The following is a 21,061-nucleotide window of genomic DNA, read 5'->3' as shown; positions in this document are numbered from 1 at the left end:
CAAGTTTTCTCTGTAACAAGTTTTCTTATGATGAACTTTTCAGAAATGTTCTATTAGTAAATGTTCTTTTAGTATAGAGTAATATTATCTTAGTAAAGTATATATATATATATATATATACCTTTTACTTATTTTTGTTTTCATTAGATGTCTGTTTATTAGTTGTGACCACGATTTAAATTTTAATTTCATGTGAAAATTACAAATTATTTTGCGTTATTTTATTTTGACCTTATTTTTAGTTTATTAAAAGTAATAATACTTATTTTGTATTGTAATACATTGAATATTCTTTATTTGTAATTTGTTTTTCTTGATTCTTTTATGCCGGAGCAGAATTTTTTTTATCTGCGGAGTACCGCACTTACCCACTCTTGAACTAATGTAATTATATATTATATACTATTACGAGCTAAAAAATTAAAATATTTATGTAGTTACAGTGAATAAGTACCTTAAAAAATTAGCAAAAAATTGCAAGAGAGCAAAATAAATAAGTTAACTTAATACAATGATAATTTTGACGTTGATACTATGTGAATAACCGGAATTATATATTAAAACCACCTCAATATTAGTTAAATCTTTATAATTTTCTTTTTTTTGTGATTTTTTTTTCAAGGAAATTGGCATACCTTTCCTTCTATTTAAATCGTTTCTTTAATAAGTTATTCCATGATGCTTCAACCCAATAATTTCTTTGAACTCTGACAGAAATGTCCCTGGTTAGAACGAAATCCAGCTACAAGACTCTATCTTTCTGTTCTCAACCTCCGGACATTTCTTTCAAAATCATCCATCCTTTTCTTTTTCGGCCGCTATTTTACTCTCTTACAATTTGAGATTCTTGTAATGCAAAGTATCACTTCAAAAATGTTTCTTCTAACTGCGTATTTCTCAAAGATTAAAATGTATTGTGACTAATCTAGGGATATATTATTATTACGTATATCCATTTTTTCTGTTCTCCATTTTGAAATATATATGACTTTCATTAGTAACAGTTTTTAATTTATAAAAAAAGGCATTGTCACATATCATTATCGTCTTTATTTTTCCTCTTTAGCCTCCGGTAATTACCTTTCAGCTAACACTTCAGAGGATGAATGAGGAAGAAATGTATGAGTGTAAATGAAGTGTAGTCTTCCACAGTCTCAGTTCGACCATCTCGAGATATGTGATCTCAGGAATGATCATGACCTCAGGTGATCTTTATCACTTTCTTTTTTTTGGTTTGTTTTACCTCCAGGTCCGCAGACAAGCAATTCATTTCGCAGAGGATGAGATGAATGTTTTGTAGCATGTGTGAAAAATGCCATGCCTGACCGGGATTTAAACCCAGGACCTCCGGGTGAAAGGCCGAGACGCTACCACTCGCGCCACGGAGGCCGGCGATGTTTATCACCTGGATCGGACGTTCATAACGTTTACGTTTATTGTCAAGTTCAATCTCTATTATTATTGTTTTAAATACAAAAAACGTTCTGATTTTTAATGGAATATGATTTTTATTATTTTGGTGATGTGAAGTTTATTCAGAATTAACCATTATCAGCTTAAGATTTCATCCGAAAATCTTCTTTCGACACCATAGTGCAATTTATTTAGTGATACTCCTACTCTGTGTAAAGTTTTTTATTTTTTTATTTTTGGGATTATGATTATTTTTTTTTTTTTAAATATTATTTTTGATAAAAAATTTATTTTATAAAAAAATACATATTTTTTAAATTTTTGATCGGATTTAATAATTATTATCTTTTTAAGGTATAAGCTACTTGTAATTTTGTAGAATTTTCAAATTATTCAAAAAATACTTGTTATAATGAAGCTAAAGATTTATTTGTGAATATAGTGTGGTCTAAGAGAAAGTGCTAATGCAAGAAACGAAATAGGACAACGATGAAATAAACGTCTACATTCTTGGTTCTTCAGACCGCTAATTTGTGCTGCTCGATACTGCCAGTGTTGACTAGGCTCATCTGTCACCATCATTTCTATCGGTATGCTGAAAAAGGTGATAATATCTATTTAATTTACTCTATTCAATTACTAGGAAATATAAAAAAATTTAGTAGTGCTATCACGGTTTCATGGAATGATCCAAGTGGAATCATTGCGGATAGAAATATCAAAAGTGCAGAGGATATAAGTCAAGCAAATTGGTGTCTACGTACGCATAAATAAAACACATTTAAGTGTAGTGCCATGGCAGCAGCCGATTTTACAAGAACTACTGTTCACTCTCAAAAATATCTTTATAAGCATCCCCTGCCAGCCATGGCCTTCTAGGAATTTGAGAAGTAGTTCCCAAATTTATTTAGCAAATCAAAAATAATGCTAAATATCAGTACGCTAAACCTACTGACTGGGTATAGGTCAGCGAGAAAAGGTGCTGGAGCCAATACATCCGTCACAGTAATAAACAATGTTTGTCGGCTAGATAAAGTAAAACAATAAGAATTCAAGTTCATTACGTACATTCACTCAACACAGTGAAATATATTAAGTAATAACTGGACGAACTAACATTTTAACAAAACAAACTAGGTCACATGCTAATTTTAAACTTTTATTGATTAATTTATTATTGTAGACTGCAAATAAAAAAAAATTCTTTTGTTGCTCCACATGATATTTATGACTGTTATGCAGCCATTAGTTTCCTTAATAGTAGTTTTTTTGTAAAGGCACCTATTTTAATTTTGTGTTCTGCTACACAATTACTTCCTGTTATAGAAATGCATATAAATATATAAGAGTGTATTTTTTCAAATTTAATTTTCAGTTCCTAGTAATTGTGTTACGGATACTTACGTAAATATGATTCGTAGCAGCTGATGAATAAGAGTTCCTCCGTTTGGTATCCACTGAACAGTTTCGCAGAGTGTTCTCATAATGCATGATCGACCTTCAATTCCTATCCTAAAACAAAAAAAAAAATTATTCCTGGACATAAAAAAATTCTGTTATATATTTCTTAAAGATGTTGAATAATTTTAATCGCATAACAGTGGAAAAACCCATTCTTATGAAGATCCATGATTGCTGAAAGTAGGTTTAAATCGAACAGTTTTATGAAAAAAACTGAATAGGATAAAAACATTTATACTAAACTTATTGAATTGAAATTGTTACAGTATTTTTGACAGAGAGTTTGTTTTTTTAATAAAATTTTTTACGCTTGCAGTTATAATACTTGTATTATACAAAATAATTATAATCTTTTAAACAGGATTTTCCTCAGAAACCCAAAAATGAATAATTGAATCTTAGTTTTAAAAATAAATGTAGTTGACACGTACACATTCTACAGATGAAGTTTCTTCATGTAATATTAATATTTATAATATTACTATTATTTTAACTTTTAAGAAATAATCTAAAATACCAATATTATTTAAAAAATAGTAGTTCGATTATTATGTTTAACTTTATTGTGTAATGAAACAAGGAATATAATAATTTAATCCAAGTATTTTATTTCAGTATTTATTTTTACCTCTCGTGAAAAGTATTATGTGCAGTACAAAAACTGTATTTATGCTAGCTCTTATGCTAAATCACATAACGTTAGCTTTAATTTACTGAATATGCCTGATAATTATTTAAATATTTATAATTTTTGATTCGGTTATCAATATTTCATGGAATATAAAAGATTTTAATCTTAAAAATGGAATGCAGAATAACTCCAAGTAGTTTATTTGTGGGTGGAATATTGAAGAGGGACGAACCGCAGACCTCGATTTGAGGATTCGATATATAAAGAAACCCTACCGCTGATGTTATTGCTTGGCGAGGGGCCGTGAGCAAATGACAGAGAAAAGTTGCCTCCCTTTCAGCTTTTCTCATGCACGTTCCAACTCTACGAATGGTCGCATTATTTCATCTTGCATGTTGCCAAATTGCTCCGGATGTATGCTGTGGTTTGAGTATTTTTACCTTCTGAAAACTTACTGCAAATAGGCTTATTGATTTTATATTTCATTGTAGCTTCAGCAATATTTTAGATTTTTCGTACAATGCCGGGAACGTTGAAATTAAAAAAAAAATTGTAAAATTTAGTCGGATTATTGTTTAGAGTTAAATAATAAATTATATGTAGTTGAAATATTTGTAGGTAGCTACATTTACCTCCTTTTTTTTTGTCTTTAGTTTCATTTCAGTGTACTCCTACATCCTATATTCCTAACAATTTGCTTTACATATTCCAAACGTTGTCTGCCTACACAATATTTTCCTTCTACCTGTCTCTCCAATATTAAAGCGACCATTCCAGGATGCCTTAATATGTGGCCTATAGGTCTGTCTCTCCTTTTAGTTATATTTTTCCAAACGCTTCTTTCTTCATCTATTTGCCGCAACACCTCTTCATTTGTCACTTTATCCACCCATCTGATTTTTAACATTCTCCTGTAGCACCGCATTTCAAAAGCTTCTAATCTTTTCTTCTCAGGTACTCCGATTGTCCAAGTTTCACTTCCATATAAAGCAACGCTCAAAACATATACTTTCAAAAATCTTTTCCTGACATTTAAATTAATTTTTGATGTAAACGAATTATATTTCTGACTGAAGCCTCGTTTCACATGTGCAATTCGGCATTTTATATCGCTCCTGCTTCGTCCATCTTTAGTAATTGTACTTCCTAAATAACAAAATTCTTCTACCCCGTAATCTGTTCTTTTCTTATTTTTACATTCAGTGGTCCATCTTTGTTATTTCTACTACATTTCATTACTTTCGTTTTGTTCTTGTTTATTTTCATGCGGTAGTTCTTGCGTAGGACTTCATCCATGCCGTTCATTGTTTCTTCTATATCTTTTTTACTCTCAGCTAGAATTAGTATATCATCAGGAAATCGTAGCATCTTTATCTTTTCACCTTGTACTGTTACTCCGGATCTAAATTTTCCTTTAACATCCTTAACTGCTAGTTCTATGTAAAGATTAAAGAGTAACGGGGGTAGGGAACATCCTTGTCGGAGTCCCTTTTTTATTACTTCTTTCTTATGTTCTTCAGTTATTACTATTGCTGTTTGGTTCCTGTAAATATTTACATTTACATTTGAGGTACATTTATGTAACCCAAAATTTTCTTTAACTTTCCTGTATTCTCCGTCTATTTTACCAATGTTCATTTCTCTTTCCAACTCTGAACACTTTTCTTTAATCCACTCTTCTTTCACTAGTTTGCACTTCCTGTTTATAGTATTTCTTAATTATCGATAGTTCCTTTGTCACTTTCTTCATCACTAGCATTCTTATATTTTCTACGTTCATCCATCATCTGCAATATATCCTCTGAAATCCAAGGTTTTCTACCAGTTCTCTTTGTTCCGCCTAAGTTTACTTCTGCTGATTTAAGGATTTGCTTTTTAAGATTTTCCCATTCTTCTACATATTTTACCTTACCTTTTTTACTCAGATCTCTTGCAATGTACTTCTCAAAAATCTTCTTTACCTCCTCTTCCTCCACCTCTTCTATTAATTCCACCAATTCATCTGACACCTTTTCTTCTGGTTTTTAAAGCACAATCTACATTTCATTATCGCTAAATTATGGTCGCTATCAATATCTGCTCCAGGGTAAGCTTTGCAGTCGACGAGTTGATTTCTAAATCTTTGCTTAACCATGATATAATCTATCTGATACCTTGCAGCATCGCCTGACTTTTTCCATGTGTATATTATTCTATTATGATTTTTAAATTGGGTGTTGGCAATTACTAAATTATACTTCGTGCAAAACTCTATAAGTCGGTCCCCTCTTTCATTCCTTTTGCCCAGCCCGTATTCACCCACTATATTTCCTTCCTTGCCTTTTCCAGTGCTTACATTCCCAACTCCAACTATTATTAAATTTTCATCCCCTTTTACGTGTTTAATTGCGTCATCAATCTCTTCGTATACACACTCTACCTCATCATCATAATGGGCGCTTGTAGGCATATAGACGTTAACAATCGTTGTCGGTTTAGGTTTTGATTTTATCCTTATTACAATGATTCTATTGCTATGCGTTTTGAAATATTCTACTCTCTTCCCTATCTTGTTCATTATGAAACCTACTCCTGCCTGCCCATTATTTGAAGCTGAGTTAATTATTTTAAAGTCACCTCACCAAAAGTCGTTTTCCTCTTCCCACCGAACCTCGCTAATTCCTACTATATCTACATTTGCCACTTTAAATTTTCTAACCTATAAACCTTTTTTAGACTTCTAATATTCCGCGCTCCGACTCGTACAATGTTATTTTTTGAATTTTCTGGTGACCCTTTCCTTAGTAGTCCCCACCCAGAGATCCGAATGAGGGATTAGTTTACCTCCGGAAAATTTTTACCAAGGAACGCGCCTTCATCTTTGTTATATGAAAATGCAGAGAGCTACATTTTCTTGGAAAAAAGTAGCTATAGTTTTCCATTGCTTTCAGCTCCGCAGTACTCAGAAAATTGGGTGATGTTGATATGGCCGTTTAAGTCGTCCTGACCTACGCCCTTAACTACTGACAGAGCTGCTGCCCTTTTTCAGTAATCATTCCTTAGTCTGGCTCTCAACAGATACCTCTCCGATATGGTTGCACCTTCGGTCAAGCTACTCTTTATCACTGAGCACTCAAGACCCCTTACCATCGGCAAGGTCTCATGATTCACAAAGGGAACATTTTACCTCGTGTTTATATAATTTTTTGTCTAATAAGTCAAAAATTTAAAGGTTTGAACACTCTCCCGACACAGGTTTATTAAAATTATGAATCCTTAAAAATTGATGTTTTGGTGGTAAAATAATATACTTGAAGATTACTCTTCAATATCTCTGTACTGAATTTCAGAAATAATGCTAATAGGGAAGAATTTGTCACGTACGCTTCTTCACCAAAATACCCTTACGTTAAACGTAGAATACACAGCTGCTCAACTGGTAACTTATCGAACAAAATTGAGTTTCAATTTTGATTCCTAACCAACGCAGGAATAATGTGCATGTATGCTGGGGATGTATGACTATATGAATTTTTTTTAATCAATGAAGTGAAGTTTTGTAGCTCATCCTTGACCAGCTTCGCAAATTTCACAAAATTCTTTAGTTTTCTTTTATAAAAAAACTAATTTACACCTTTATCAAAATAGTTTGTTCAGACTTCTGCTAAATATTAAATTCATACCATAGAATAAGTATATTTTCTGTCGCTTTCAAGTAAAATTCTCGTGTCTTATTATTTTCCTCCATCCGAACAGTTACAGAAAACTTTATATATTCTTGTTTTAAGTGATATTTTAATTATTTACATTAACAAATTTACCCTTAGACTTCAGTTTATCTCCTGATATCGACTATATAACTGTGGAAGAGGGAAAAAGCTGTAGTAAACAGATTTAAGGAATATACCGATTAGTGTTTGTCTCGTTGTAATTTTGCGAGTAAATGACGAAAAAATAATTGCTGGAATTGATATTTTCTGGTTCATATTTATTTATATAAATTTTATCAGGTATTTGACATAAGTATAGTCTGTACACTGTGGAATAGTTGATTGTACAAAGTAGCGTACAATCTGTTAATTTACATAACGTGTTGTAATTTAAATATTGTCTAACGTAAAAAGTGAAAATAATTTTAAACGTACTTTCAATATACTGCTAAGATGAGAAAATTGATGGATGTTGTTTAAGTTTTTTCATTATTTGGTTGTCTAGATGAAAATACAAAGCACAGCCAATTACTTTATACATAAAAACTGTCTTGCACATGATAATTTATTTAATTTTCAATTAGGAGTTCAGGCTGCTACGTAAGTTTTTCATTTGTAACGTGATTATAGAAATGCATTCGAATTAAAAAAAAACAGAATATAACTTGTATTTTTCCTACAAAAGAACGTGTAGAAAAAACTACTCTTCATTAGACATAAGAACGTACAATGAACTTCGTAGATACCACTTTACGTGCCATGATTTATTACTGTTCAGTTTACCAGTATTTTCATTAAAGCACGTATTACCAGATGCTATTTTGTCATTTAAGTCGAAGAGTTATTACATGATGATTGTTGTATCTCATACACGCCTTCTTGCTTATGTATTTGTGTGTTTAGAAATTATATTCGGAAATATGTCTATCTTCGTGTGTAAGATAGTTGTACATCATTAATTCACTGCAATCTACCATGTCTATTTCAATCGATTCAATCGACTGCAGAAAATACAGATCGGTTTTTCCATTTACAACTTCCTGTTTTTACATTTTAATTATGATTCAGTACATTCATTTTTTCCATAGTCCTATGAGTCTTTTAAGGGTAATAATCATAATCATTGTAAGAGACCTGTTATGTGTCATAATTCATATCAAAATGAAATTAAAAAGACACATATTAAGATTAAAAAGACACATATTTAAAAAAAATGGCATTTTTTAAAAGACTAAAAAAATTGTATATTAAAGGAATAAAAAATTCTATAATGTTTAAATTACACAAATTAACGACAAGATAGGTAATATAATTATAATGAAATGTGTTGTGTGGAGAGAATTTATTATCAAAATGGTGTTACCGAAAAAGTGATTAAAATAATAAACATAATTGAAAACACTCCTGCACTTTTGTATTCAAGATTTGAATACTTTTTTCAATTTAAACATTAAATATGATGGATACCGACTTATGAAAGATTTTCTGTAGTCGAATAAAGTTAGCAATTTTTCAAGTCATTGAAGATTTGTAGGCCATAAATGGATTTAGTTGGGATGAAAAATTTCAGAATAGGGTTTTGTAATAAATTCGGTATTTTATCCTTAATGTTATATAGAACACTTATTTTTATTTTGTCTTGAAACCTTTCAAAGCACAGAAAAATGAGAGCATAAAATACCTAGTGAGCATTCACATTTTTCTCAATAATATAATATATTTATTTTATCATCGTTAATAAAAATGTTCCGTTTACTTTTAAATAATTGAGTACGTAACTTAACTGGAAATATCGTGTAAGTAAACTTTAAGTGTCAATTATGAAACGTACGCGTAGACAGACTATAAAATTTAATGATCTTCTGTGTATTACTATGTAGTGTACAAGTCCAGTATGCGAAAACTTTTATTGTTAAATGTATGAAAATTTCGTTAAAGAGATCTCTCCGCATCAAAATCATTTCTCAAAGTGTAAAATTTTGTTGAAACGTGAATTGGACTACATAAAAATAAAACTTGGGTATGAAGAAAATATATTAAAAATTGCGGATAACAATAATTCAATAGTTGAATCTATTTTAAAAATTAACGCGCTGACTTATTCTTAAATATGGAAGTTTAGTAGTATTTATTTTGTATTGTTTTTATGTATGTATTTTGTGTATGTTTCCGATATGACGATAAACCACTTTTCTGATATTCCTAGCAATCAGATCTTTTCCTTTCAGGATAAGGAAAAATATTAAAGCTTTCACTGGCATCTGTTCAGCCATTATTTATCAAGTTTATATTCACATTACGATTATGTTTGCATTAGTATTTAGGAAATTACAAATTGCCATAACGGTTAAAGTGTAACTTTTATAGATCTGAAACTTTATAAATTTTTTAACTTGTTTGTCGTTATGGTGAATCGAAATGTTTAATCTCCTGATTAAATTCATCTATTGGATTTTTATATACCTTTTAAGGGGTTTATTTTAGATATTATTACTCTAAACTACATAATTCAACTGTTAGCAGTAAAAATTCTGCGTTTATTTCCAGATCATTTGCTTTTTGTTACGTAATAGCTCTATAAAGGATAAAAATCCCATTTCTTTTACTTTTATTTCTCCCCTATACACAGCGAGTCTACCAATGATGAATAGTATCAGAACTGTAAGGTTTTGTTAACTTACAACTCTTCTAGAACTTTTCTTGTAAAAGTAATTTGAACTGATAAATGATCAGAGATTTAATTGGATTAAATTTTTAGGAACGTTTTTAATTTAATCATGAAAAGTATTGCCAAACCAAAACTTTCTAGAATTAAATATTCATGCCTAAGAAACTCAGCATGTATAGTTAAATTACGTAAATAAAATTTCCAATCAAAATTCCGAAAAATTTAAAATATCTGTTTTCTGAAACTTGTGAGACTTCAAATTTTAGGCTCATTTTTAATTTATCGGTTAATATATATTTTTTTAAATTCAATTTTGATTAACTAAATTAGAATAAAAACTTTTCTCCAAGAGGGAATGTTTGAAATTTTAGTTAATTTTTTGAGTAAACTTTTATTGATGATTTTTAAAAATCTACTTTATGTTGATCTTCATCATTCAGTTTATATAAAAGGATGTGATTGTAGTTATATCAATTAATGTCATCTTAAACTATAAGGAAAACACAATTTTATTTAAACGAATTTCTAATCAGATTTATATTGATAATTCCAGCTTGACACCGATAAAGATAGCTTTGGTAAATGAGATTGAGCAGAGTATCCTTGTAAAACAATGAAATTTTGATATTTTCCATACATGTGTGTGTGTGTGTGTGTGTGTGTGTGTGTGTGTGTGTGTGTGTGTGTGTGTGTGTGTGTGTGTGTGTGTGTGTGTGTGTGTGTGTGTGTGTGTGTGTGTGTGTGTGTGTGTGTGTACTAGCAACCCTGTCGCGGCTCTATATGGTTACTTGTGTTTCCCCTCGGGGTTAATTTTTTTTAATTTCATGTTTTGTATTCAAGTAACCGGAGGCAGGTACTGCCAGTCGCGTCGCACATACAGTAACAATGACAATGGCTGGTTGCTCGAGCTGCCACGCGGTTCACCGTCGCATCTCTTAAAAAAATCGAAATTCCAAAAACCCAAAAATGGTAGATAATTATCTGAAGAGAGCTATCCCAAATTTACTGACTATTTTGTTAAGTGTAGTCGGAAATGAGGAAATTTGCAGTCATTGTCCGAAAGTTTTTTATCTTTCTTCACTCCTTTCAAGGTCGAATTAAAAAGATTTAGAAATTTATTTTTAGATATTAATATGAATATTCTACACATCGAAAATCAAGTTACATCTTCATTTAGTACCGAGAAATTACAAAAAAGAGACGGGTTTCAAAAAATGAAAAATCTACTTTAACCCTTTAAATTCAGAATTTTAAAAAAGATCTAAAAACTGGTTTTTAAATATTCACATGAAAATTCACCAAAAATTAATTGATATTTGTATTGGTTACCAAGAAATTAAAAAAAAAAGTAGTAAATTTTGTCGTAACTCCATTTTAATCCTTTGAACTTGTAATTTCAAAAAATCCTTTTTTGACTGGTAAAAATGTATTTTGCTTAAGTTTTTAGCTTACCCGACAAACACCACTAGGAAGTGACCCTGTTTAGATTCTCATTTATAAAATTTTTTAATTACTTTTATTTTATGTTTTGTTAAGTAACCATAAGCAAACGCAGCCAATTGCGTCGTACATAAAATAAGAATGGTTGTGTTGGTTAAGCCGCTGCGCTGTACACCGTTGCATCCCTTAAAAAATTGAAATTAAGAAAAACCCGAAAATGGTTTTTAGATATTTATCTGAAAAGTATTTGCAAGCTCCAATCTGGTAATATCTCGTTTAGTATTGTCGAAAATTTGCAATCATTGTTCAAAATTTTAATTTTTCATCCCTTTCAAGGTTGAGCTTCGAGAAATCTAGAAATTAGTTTTTAGATATTTACATGAAAATTACACTCACCAGAAATCAAGCTGATATCTTTATTTGTTATCGAAAAATTAAAAAAAAAAAAATCATTGTTACTCCATTTTAACCATTTAAACTCAGAATTTCAAAAAATCCTTTCTTAGAGTGCACTTACACCATAAGAAGAAGGGGATATATATACAAATTTTCATCAGTTTTTCTTCTGCAGTTTTTGCTGAGCTTTGATGAATCAGTTAATCAGGACATGTTATTTTATATGTATATACTTGTGTGTGTGTGTGTGTGTGTGTGTGTGTGTGTGTGTGTGTGTGTGTGTGTGTGTGTGTGTGTGTATGTGTGTGTGTGTGTGTGTATGTGTGAGTGTGCGCGCGCGTGTGTGTGTGTATTATATAATAATATTTCACGTTTTCACGTGTTGTACAGATTAAACATTTGTAATTGGGCTTTTTGGGTGTTGGAGTAAAATCTATTACATAGCGGGGACCTACCTCTTACACTGAATCTGATTAAATCTACATATAAAGCTTTAAATTTCCTAAGAAAACGATTCATAGAAATAATTGCTAGAATTATGCTTTCTACGCAGTGATGTTTTGCTGGTATTTAGTTTAACTAAAATATATATTATCGAGCCCTTAACTTTCAGATATCAAGTAGAAATTTTAAAACGATACAATCAAAATAGTAATGAAGATTGTGAAATTATATGTAAATGTAACAGTTTATGTTACGTAATTAATTTTATTTTCATTAATGATATCATTGTTTCTCATGTGGTGTGAATCTTCTAGTCCATTAAGTGGTTATAAGGTGTAAAATATGTTTCATTTAAAATAAACAGCTTGTGCTTTTCTTAATTTAATGTGGTTTAATTTCAGTGTAGCATCTCTTCAGAAACAGAGGTATGCATATAAATGTATATTTTCTCGTTTATTATTCGTAGAGCTAGTTACTATATCACTTTTTGGGAGGGTAAAATATATCTTTCCTTATTCGCCTTTTATAAATGTGTGAATACCTAATTTGTATGTTTGTGCAATTTATATTCTTTTCTATTGTTTTTTGTGAGCTTAATGCCTGAAAATTTTACGATTTTTAATTAATTAGAAAGTATCAGTTATTAGAAAGTCAAAAGAAAAACATAAATTTTAACAATTAAAGAGTAGTTACTCTTTAATTGTTCTGATTTTTAACTTTATAAAAGTTTTATTATTAATTCTAAATAAAATTATCCTTCGTTTTAACGTAGAAATAGGAGTTTAGAACCGTTTTTATATTTTACAATAAGATTCTCTGAATTTTTTCTTTTCATTATAAGGTGATATATTTTTATGTCAGATATATTTTATGATCTCCAATAAACGACGAAGTTATCGCGGTTCAGCAGAAAATGATTTCAGGACAAATAATCACATATTGTCTCATCGCTGTTTGAAATGAATTGTGATATTAGAGTTTATATTTTATTGTAAAAAATACAGTTTTTTTCGATAAATATTACATAGGTCAGCATGTTATTTAGGGTTCACTTGTTTATGAAGTACCATCAATATCTTACCACTGTTATTAATCCAAAGATAATCTTTTTATTATAAAAAAATAGACTGCGCATTGATGTAATTCATTTTTTTATAATATTCTATAACCGCGAGTTAGCTTCCAATAATTTGTTTTTCATCCTTGGTTGAATTTTATTTTTAGTATTATTATGCATTAAAAGTTATTTCGCTCTATTTAAAAAACAATTATCCGCGTTAATAACAATTTAAAATTTTTACGATTTAATTATTTAAAAAAAATAGCTGAAAAACTACTTGTAATACAGAATAAAGTAGATAATAACTATTTTGGTTTAAATTATAAAAATGAATACAAGTAGTGGGAAATAATTTTCTCTAATTACATATTTCATGAATTATACATTAAAACAAAACAGTGTTATGATTAATCAAGTATCCTATTTTTGCAATACCTACACTTTAATTTTGTACTAAATTGTCGGTAAGTCTAAATTACTATATTTGTTTTTTTACACGACTGCCCAAAAAGGAATCTATTTAGGGTGTAATTATGTGTGTTTGTTCCACCGTAGCAGCTCAACGGCCGAAACGATTTAGATGTATGAGCCCGCGTTGGAATCCTTACATTACCGGGATTGTCATAAGCTATATAAATATATATATATATATAGTAGTAGAGATTTTTCGATTGAAGCACATACTTTAATGAATTAAATGAATGAATTTTGAACTGTGAGCCTCTATCATTGTGTTAGCTGGGTTTGAACTGAATGACTCAAATCAATCGGATGAATAATATAATTATAATCTATCTAAATAATAGAATTAAATCTGACTGTCACGTTGTTTGATATTTATCTCTTGTTTCATAATTTATATTGTGGAGCCTTTAGGCGATGGAAGTTATAAATAGTTTCAAACAAATAATAAAAAAAATTCTCTCGAAATTTATACTGACGCATCAAGAATATTTTCTGCTTTTGAATAGATGACGGCTCTTTGAGTCCTTGCTACATAATACTTATTTTGTAGAGATTTATGATGAGGTACTTGACTAGTTGGTCGAATTGTCGGTAGCTGAACCGGAAGATTGGTTATATTACTAGGAAGATCGTAGTTTACCGCTGCTGCAACTGCTTCTGAAAAAATATCCACGTCTCCATAAGTCAAAGCTTTCAGTGTCATACAAAATGCGAACTGAAAATATAAAAAAAAGACATTAAATTAATTAGAAATAAAAAAAGATTTTATCTCAGGAGGGTTAATATCTCTTAAAAAGGGTTAATATTTCAGAAGGTACTTTAATTATTTATTCAGTTATTTGTTTGTTTAGTTGTAACCATATCAAATGTTTTATCTTATTTTGTAGGAAAATATGAAAAGAAAAAGCAATTATAAGAAAAACCTCGCAACAAAAAAATATTGATTTATTTTGAGATAGTACGTTCAGCCTAAAAATCCAGATCTTTTATCCTCAGGACACTTAATAAAGTTAACATGGTAAAATACTCATAAAATTTAATTACGTCATTACTAACTTTTTAACGAAACTTTTTTCATGTATCAAAGTAGTTGATAGGGGAAATGTAATAAATTAAGTACAAAATTATTATGAAGCATTTTATTAATTAATCTGAGTTTATTTTAATCATAGTATGACTGTATAAGTTTATTTATGAGAATGCAAAAATTAAAATGGTCACGAATCCTATTCATACAAGTACATAATAATAGTATATATTTCTCAAGAATTGTAGTCAATGTTGTTTGGTAAAAGATTCAGCTTTCTATAAACAAGTACGTTTAGACGGCGGAAAATATTTTTAATTTAATAAGCTGGCTTAATTGTAGCGATCTGAAAATTATTTATAAGTTTGTTGTTTTTAACTGTAATTTCTTTCTTTTCTTTTTCTGTTTAGCCTCCGGTAACTACCGTTTAGATAATTCTTCAGAGGATGAATGAGGATGATATGTATGAGTGTAAATGAAGTGTAGTCTTGTGCATTCTCAGTTCGACCATTCCTGAGATGTGTGGATAATTGAAACCCAACCACCAAAGAACACCGGTATCCACGATCTAGTATTCAAATCCGTGTAAAAATAACTGGCTTTACTAGGACTTGAACGCTGGAACTCTCGACTTCCAAATCAGCTGATTTGAGAAGACGCGTTAACCACTAGACCAACCCGGCGGGTTTTAATTGTAATTTAATTCGGTTCATTCTCCATTACGTATTACCAGACCCCATTTTTAATATTATTCTTTAATTTTCTTCTTGATTTTTAAACCTTAAATTCATATTATCTTGAAAACGTTCACAGTTGACATATATATTTTTTACTATTTTGTTAGATTTTCAGTTTAATTGTTTGATAGTATGTTTAGTTTTTATTATTAAGGATTTAATTTTTTAATTAAAAAGAAGGGAATAAGGAATTCAAATTGACATGCAAAACTGAAATCATACGAAATTGACATCATATGATTATCATCCAATTTACAGTAATTAGAGTGAAGGTGAATTTAAGCTGGCAGACAGGTATTTAAACCTTACAATTTTTGAAAAATATATATAAAATTTACTTACATTAAACTTCATAGCAGGATTTTTAATCGGTTATTATAATTTGTTAAACTTCACTAATTCAAAATAATTAATTAAGGTATAAATTAAATATTAATATTTATGTTTGAAGTATTAAAAAGACAATATGAAACTATTTATTCTAAATGTTAACGAAAATTTTAAGTACGAGCATTATGAAATTAAACCTGTGTAAGCATTGGTAATGTAAAAAAATTGCTAAAGAAATTGTTTTAAACTCGGATCATTACTGTCTATCTAAAACCAAACGAATTGGCCTTAAAAGTTAAATCTTGTTAAATCCTCCCACCAGTTGCGAATGAATGAGCTTCCAAAAAGAATAATCTCTTCGTTAGGCCGGAAGGAGGTATAGAAATTCTTTGCTTCGCCGCGAAGCAGCCTTTGATATTTCATTCATGGCATGCGGTTCTTTCCCTATAGGTGTTCGTCTTTACTAACCCATTCACACTTTTCTTCTCAAACATTTATCTCTTTTCTCCCAGTACGCTACCGTTTAAGCTAAATTTTATTTCCGATAGAGATCTTTTGTTAACTAGGCAGCATATAAAGTCTATTTTGAATGGAATCTAATGTTTTATGGTTTAAGTAAGTAGGCGGTAAGTTAATCAGTTATAAATTAAAAATATTAATATCGATATCAAAATGATTATATGATTACAGTTAGAGCGTGTTAGGATTGCTCCTATTTTAATCTTTTCTTGTTGGCATAATGCGCATTAAAAACAAATTAATGTTTGTATTTATGAATGATCACGATTTTTTAAAGCTAATTAATACTAATATTAATGGTTAAAAAAACAGATCAGAAGGTTGTTGAACTTCTCAAAAAATAGTCATAACTTCAATGAAACTGAAAACAGTTCAACTTACCGTATAGAAGGTTCTCTGAATAAGATAATTTTTGATTTTATTTTTATTATAGGTTATATTTTCTCGTTTCTTTACTTTAGATAGTGGAATTTTAATTCGTAGTTTTATACGTATTGGTTTACTGATGGCTTTTTATTTATCAATAAAAGGTAGTTGCTGAGGAAGAGCTAAAACTAATACAGCTAAATTCCCCTGAAAGATATTTCCTAAGCCACAAGGCAACCATTAAGTTTATTTAATTAGAGTAAAATTCTACTTTAGTCGCAACTAAGTTTAATGATAATATATAAAAATTTCTTTGACTTTTTAAAGTTAAATGACAGTTTAACGTCCTACTGAAAAAGCATCCATCGTATATTTATGTATGTTATATATCTTAAATATTTAATCAATATGACATGAATTGCTCTTTTAAGAACAGATTTAATAAAAAATAAATTGCCAAAAGTGTTAAACTATTTAAAAAATGACGTATCAGAAAGATATAAGTCATCTGTTTTAAACGGATAAATAAGTTTCGCAAGTATTACAATATACTCGTATTAAATTACTTAATTGAAATCATAAATAACTTACTATTTTAAAAATTAGTGTCCGATGTATAACCTTTTACAAGCAGATATTTGTATTAAAAAATATTGTAATGACTATTAATTCGTTATATACCTGTTGACAAGATTCATGATTAAAAGTGAATTCTAAAATTTAATCTACATTGTGTTAACATTTAAGTATCATAAATACTGATTCTTGAATGAATTCATCTTATAACTATTTTGAGGATATTATAATATATGTAAAATTTATTAATTTTACTCTTTTTGTCATAACTTACTGTAAATGTGCTGCCTTCTGGAAACGTGACGTAGCGTTTTTTTCTTGATTTAATGTCGGCCTGTACTGTTAAAAACTGAGAGAAGATAAAAAGAAATATTATTATACGTTGCAGTACGAAGAACATGGCTTGTTGAATATTGAGATGAAATTCTTACAGTTTGTTCTCTTGTTATGTGTTTTCAAATAGTCTCTAATTATTAAATAAACTCTTTTTTTAACGGGTTTGACTAAACTAGTCCAGTACTTTAACTTTTGTTTTTAGGTCAAATAAGTGGTAATGGTAGCTTGATTAACAATGAATTTATTAACATATATTCAGCACTTTACAGTTACGTAACATAATCTATTCAGTTATATGAAATAGTGTTATTCTAAATTGCATGAAAATTACCAAGATTTAACCACTGAATACATTAATTTCAAAATAAAACTTAAATTTTTATTTTAGTATCTGAACACTCATTAAAGTAAATTTATACGTAAAATTTATGTATATATATATTTTTTTTTATTTTAAATTCTATCGATTAATTTTTTCACTTATACATTGGACTGATATTAAAAAAAGATTTTAATTAACTATGCTGTACAATATTAATGTAGACTTTTAAGAGATTTCCTTTGTGAAAAAATGACTGAACTACCAAACAACCCAATTCACAAGATCAATGATTAGGTAATAAATGTAATGTCTTAATAAGCGTTGATAGATGTAAAAGAGTAGTTAAAAAATGTTTAAAAATATGAAGAAACTGATAAGTTGATACATCATTTAGGAAACGCGGAGTATTATAATTTTTATGTGGCCTTCGAACCTGCCTTTAAAACTAACTATTCGAAAACCTTAAGAATTGAGAATTTAAAATTAGCAAGGTGTTAGATCTAATCTAATTTAAATTTTACAATCGATTCTTCTTTTATCATTTCGTTTTCATTTATCCACTAGGCACATTAAAGTAATTTTTTTTGTTATTTGCTTCTTTAACAGTTTTTACTCTTTACACGTTCTTGTGTCATCAAATTAACTAAATCTTGTTTTTTACGTATCTCTCCAATCTAATTCGTCTTTTAACAAAATTTCGGAAACGTTTTTGTTCTTCTTCTTCTACTTGATCTGTTTGAATTTTATCAGCCCGCATAATTTTTCGCTTTTTTTTTTTAATACTATATGTTACTAAGACCTTTGTTCTTTTATTTTCTATTTTTCCTTTTGCCCATGTTTCTCTACCATCCGTACAATCAACACAAATATTTTGAAGAACTTCTTTGTACGCCTATCTGCTACAATTAGACTTTTGTTTTCAAGAAAGCTCTCCTTGCGTCTTCCAGTCAGTTTAGGTGTGTGACGTATGGAGGACAAAAGAGTCATTTTTACTAATTTTAATACAAGAATAACAAAATTCTCATTATACCGATCTATCATAATATTTAATATTTCATTATCATCCGTTCATTCGACTTTTATAACCTTTCCTTTTACTGTTATTTATTTTCATGGTAAATTTCTCTCCTGCCAATCAATTTTAAGACATTTTTTGAAAGATATCGTCGGTAAATCTTAATGTCTTGATTGTTTTTCCTTGAATCGATACTTCACGCCGAAATCCTTCTTCGATTCCTATGTTTTTTTTTTCTATATACAAGGTAAAACGCAATGGAATAGATTATACCATTATTTAAATACTTTCTGAAACATATTTCACTTTTGTTTGTCGTACATTAATAAAATACTAATTTCTGTAAATGTGACAAATAACTTGATTTCTCTGTACTTAGGTCCTAATTTTCTTAAAATGTTTAACATTTTACTTCATTCTTCATATTCTATTCGTTGCAAACTACCAGAGGAAGTATTTTTGATGCATGAATGTTAAACTGATGATGCGATCATCCTCACATTTATCTGTTCCTGATTTCTTTAGGATGGTAAAAGTTAATTTATATAAAACTTATTTAAGTTTTTTTTTAGCGCATAAAGTTTATTTAGCCCTACAGCTTCCAGATAACAGTAATTCACATGGCATATTATCAACTTCTACTGGTTATAATCTTTCAGCGTTATATGAAATCCAAGTCACACTATAGAATCTCTCCTGTCACCTTTTACCTTTTTTCTTCCTTCACTTTTTCTACGCTTCTTATTAATTTTATTAAATTAAAAGGAAGTGAAATTTAATATATTATAATTTCATTAATCAAATTTATAAAGCGATACAATTTTCAACTTCATCATCATCATCATTATTTGTATTTCTGCATTTTTCTGCATTCCCCTATTGGTTTTCGTATGTTCTTGATTTCCTCCATAATTATCCACGGTCTCTTACATTTTATTATAATGTAGTAACTTCTACACCTGAACTTATAATTTGTTCAAATTTTAACTTTACAAAGTTTTCTTTCGGCCTTTCTGTATCTCTTATTTTTATTTTTTAATTCTTTAATCTATTGTAACATATAGCTAGCTACGTATACGTAATCATTACTAATCTGTTGTCAAAATCAATTTGTGCTCCTTACTACGTTTTATATTTTATAATTTGGTTCCAAATTCTTAGCATAACTGTTGTATAATATTTCCATATGCTCTTAAGCCCTCTGGCTCACCCTCGTGTATTTTTTCTTTTTAAATATTTGATTAGATCATCCATTCATTCATAAAAAATATTTACCTTTTCATTTTCGGTTGAAAAGTGTACCATATAAATCAAAATTACTGTAGGACTGGAAATTGAACGTAACCTTAATAAAATAATTACTTTGCTGTATAACCTGCAAAAGTACTATTTCTCGTTTATTTGATTTTGTTTTAATTATTCTATAACTTCCTGACCACAAAATCTTGTTTGTCATTCTATTTAACGTAACTAATTTCCACTATAACAGGTTTTTGTGTATTCATATCTTGTTTTAAGGAATTTATCTACATATATATATATATATATATATACAGTTGTAATTGATTTAAACCAACATTTAATAAACGTTACTGTTAAAAAAGATAGGGATGCATCCGTTTTTTAATAAATCGATCCTCCAAATTCGGTTAGGTTGCACTTATTGATACATCTTACTTCTTCAGCTACAAAGTACTGGAACTCCGAAATGGATTACAAATTACCGTAATCCATTCGTGAAAATGCAATAGCTGATTATGTAGATCTTTGCTTGTTTCTATAAATGAAACGTAAAAAGTTTTTTTGAAGTTGTAGAAAAACTACGCTGACTACTAGTTAGAAGAAAATTTACAATTAAGTGTTTACTGTGCGTTTGAATTTTTTAGTAGGACACCAGGTGTGAGAGATTTGATATTTATATACGGAGGAACACAACGACTAAGCAAAACAGTCATCAGGTGCTTTTTTGATTAAGGGAAATAGTAAATAAACTCAATTATATAAATTATACTTAAATAAAATATTAACATTTTAATTACAATTAACTACAGTTCAATAAGTTATACAATAATACAGTGTTCATTACAATTATTAAAAATGTTTTTTTTTCATTTTATAAACTGAAATAAAATTTTTAGTTGACTTGTTCAACTGTTTTGGGTTTTT

The 21,061-nt window shown here is 29.2% G+C and overlaps 1 protein-coding gene across 1 annotated transcript; it reads right to left on the bottom strand.

Annotated features, from left to right (window-relative positions):
- Positions 1-1,839: 1,839 nt before the first annotated feature.
- LOC142317821 (uncharacterized) lies at positions 1,840-18,637 on the bottom strand. Its single transcript, XM_075354371.1, has 4 exons — positions 18,542-18,637; positions 14,144-14,382; positions 2,818-2,925; positions 1,840-2,008 (listed from the first exon to the last, which is right to left on the bottom strand). Exons 1-4 carry the CDS (start codon positions 18,635-18,637, stop codon positions 1,840-1,842), a joined length of 612 nt encoding a protein of 203 aa, XP_075210486.1.
- Positions 18,638-21,061: the final 2,424 nt, after the last annotated feature.

The sequence above is a fragment of the Lycorma delicatula genome, chromosome 1 (assembly GCF_047948215.1).
Source record: "Lycorma delicatula isolate Av1 chromosome 1, ASM4794821v1, whole genome shotgun sequence".
Classification (NCBI taxonomy): Eukaryota; Metazoa; Arthropoda; class Insecta; order Hemiptera; family Fulgoridae; genus Lycorma; species Lycorma delicatula.
The sequence above is the reverse complement of the archived record's forward strand: the minus strand, read 5'-3'. Positions and strand labels throughout refer to the sequence as shown.

Coding starts and splice junctions, on each gene's coding strand:
- LOC142317821 (XM_075354371.1), bottom strand. CDS start 18,637: ATGCGGGCTGATAAAATTCAAACAGATCAAGTAGAAGAAGAAGAACAA. Junction 14,383..18,541: donor GAATTAGATTGGAGAGATAC/GTAAAAAACAAG, acceptor TTATATTTTCAG/TTCGCATTTTGTATGACACT. Junction 2,009..2,817: donor CTGCTACGAATCATATTTAC/GTAAGTATCCGT, acceptor CACCTTTTTCAG/CATACCGATAGAAATGATGG.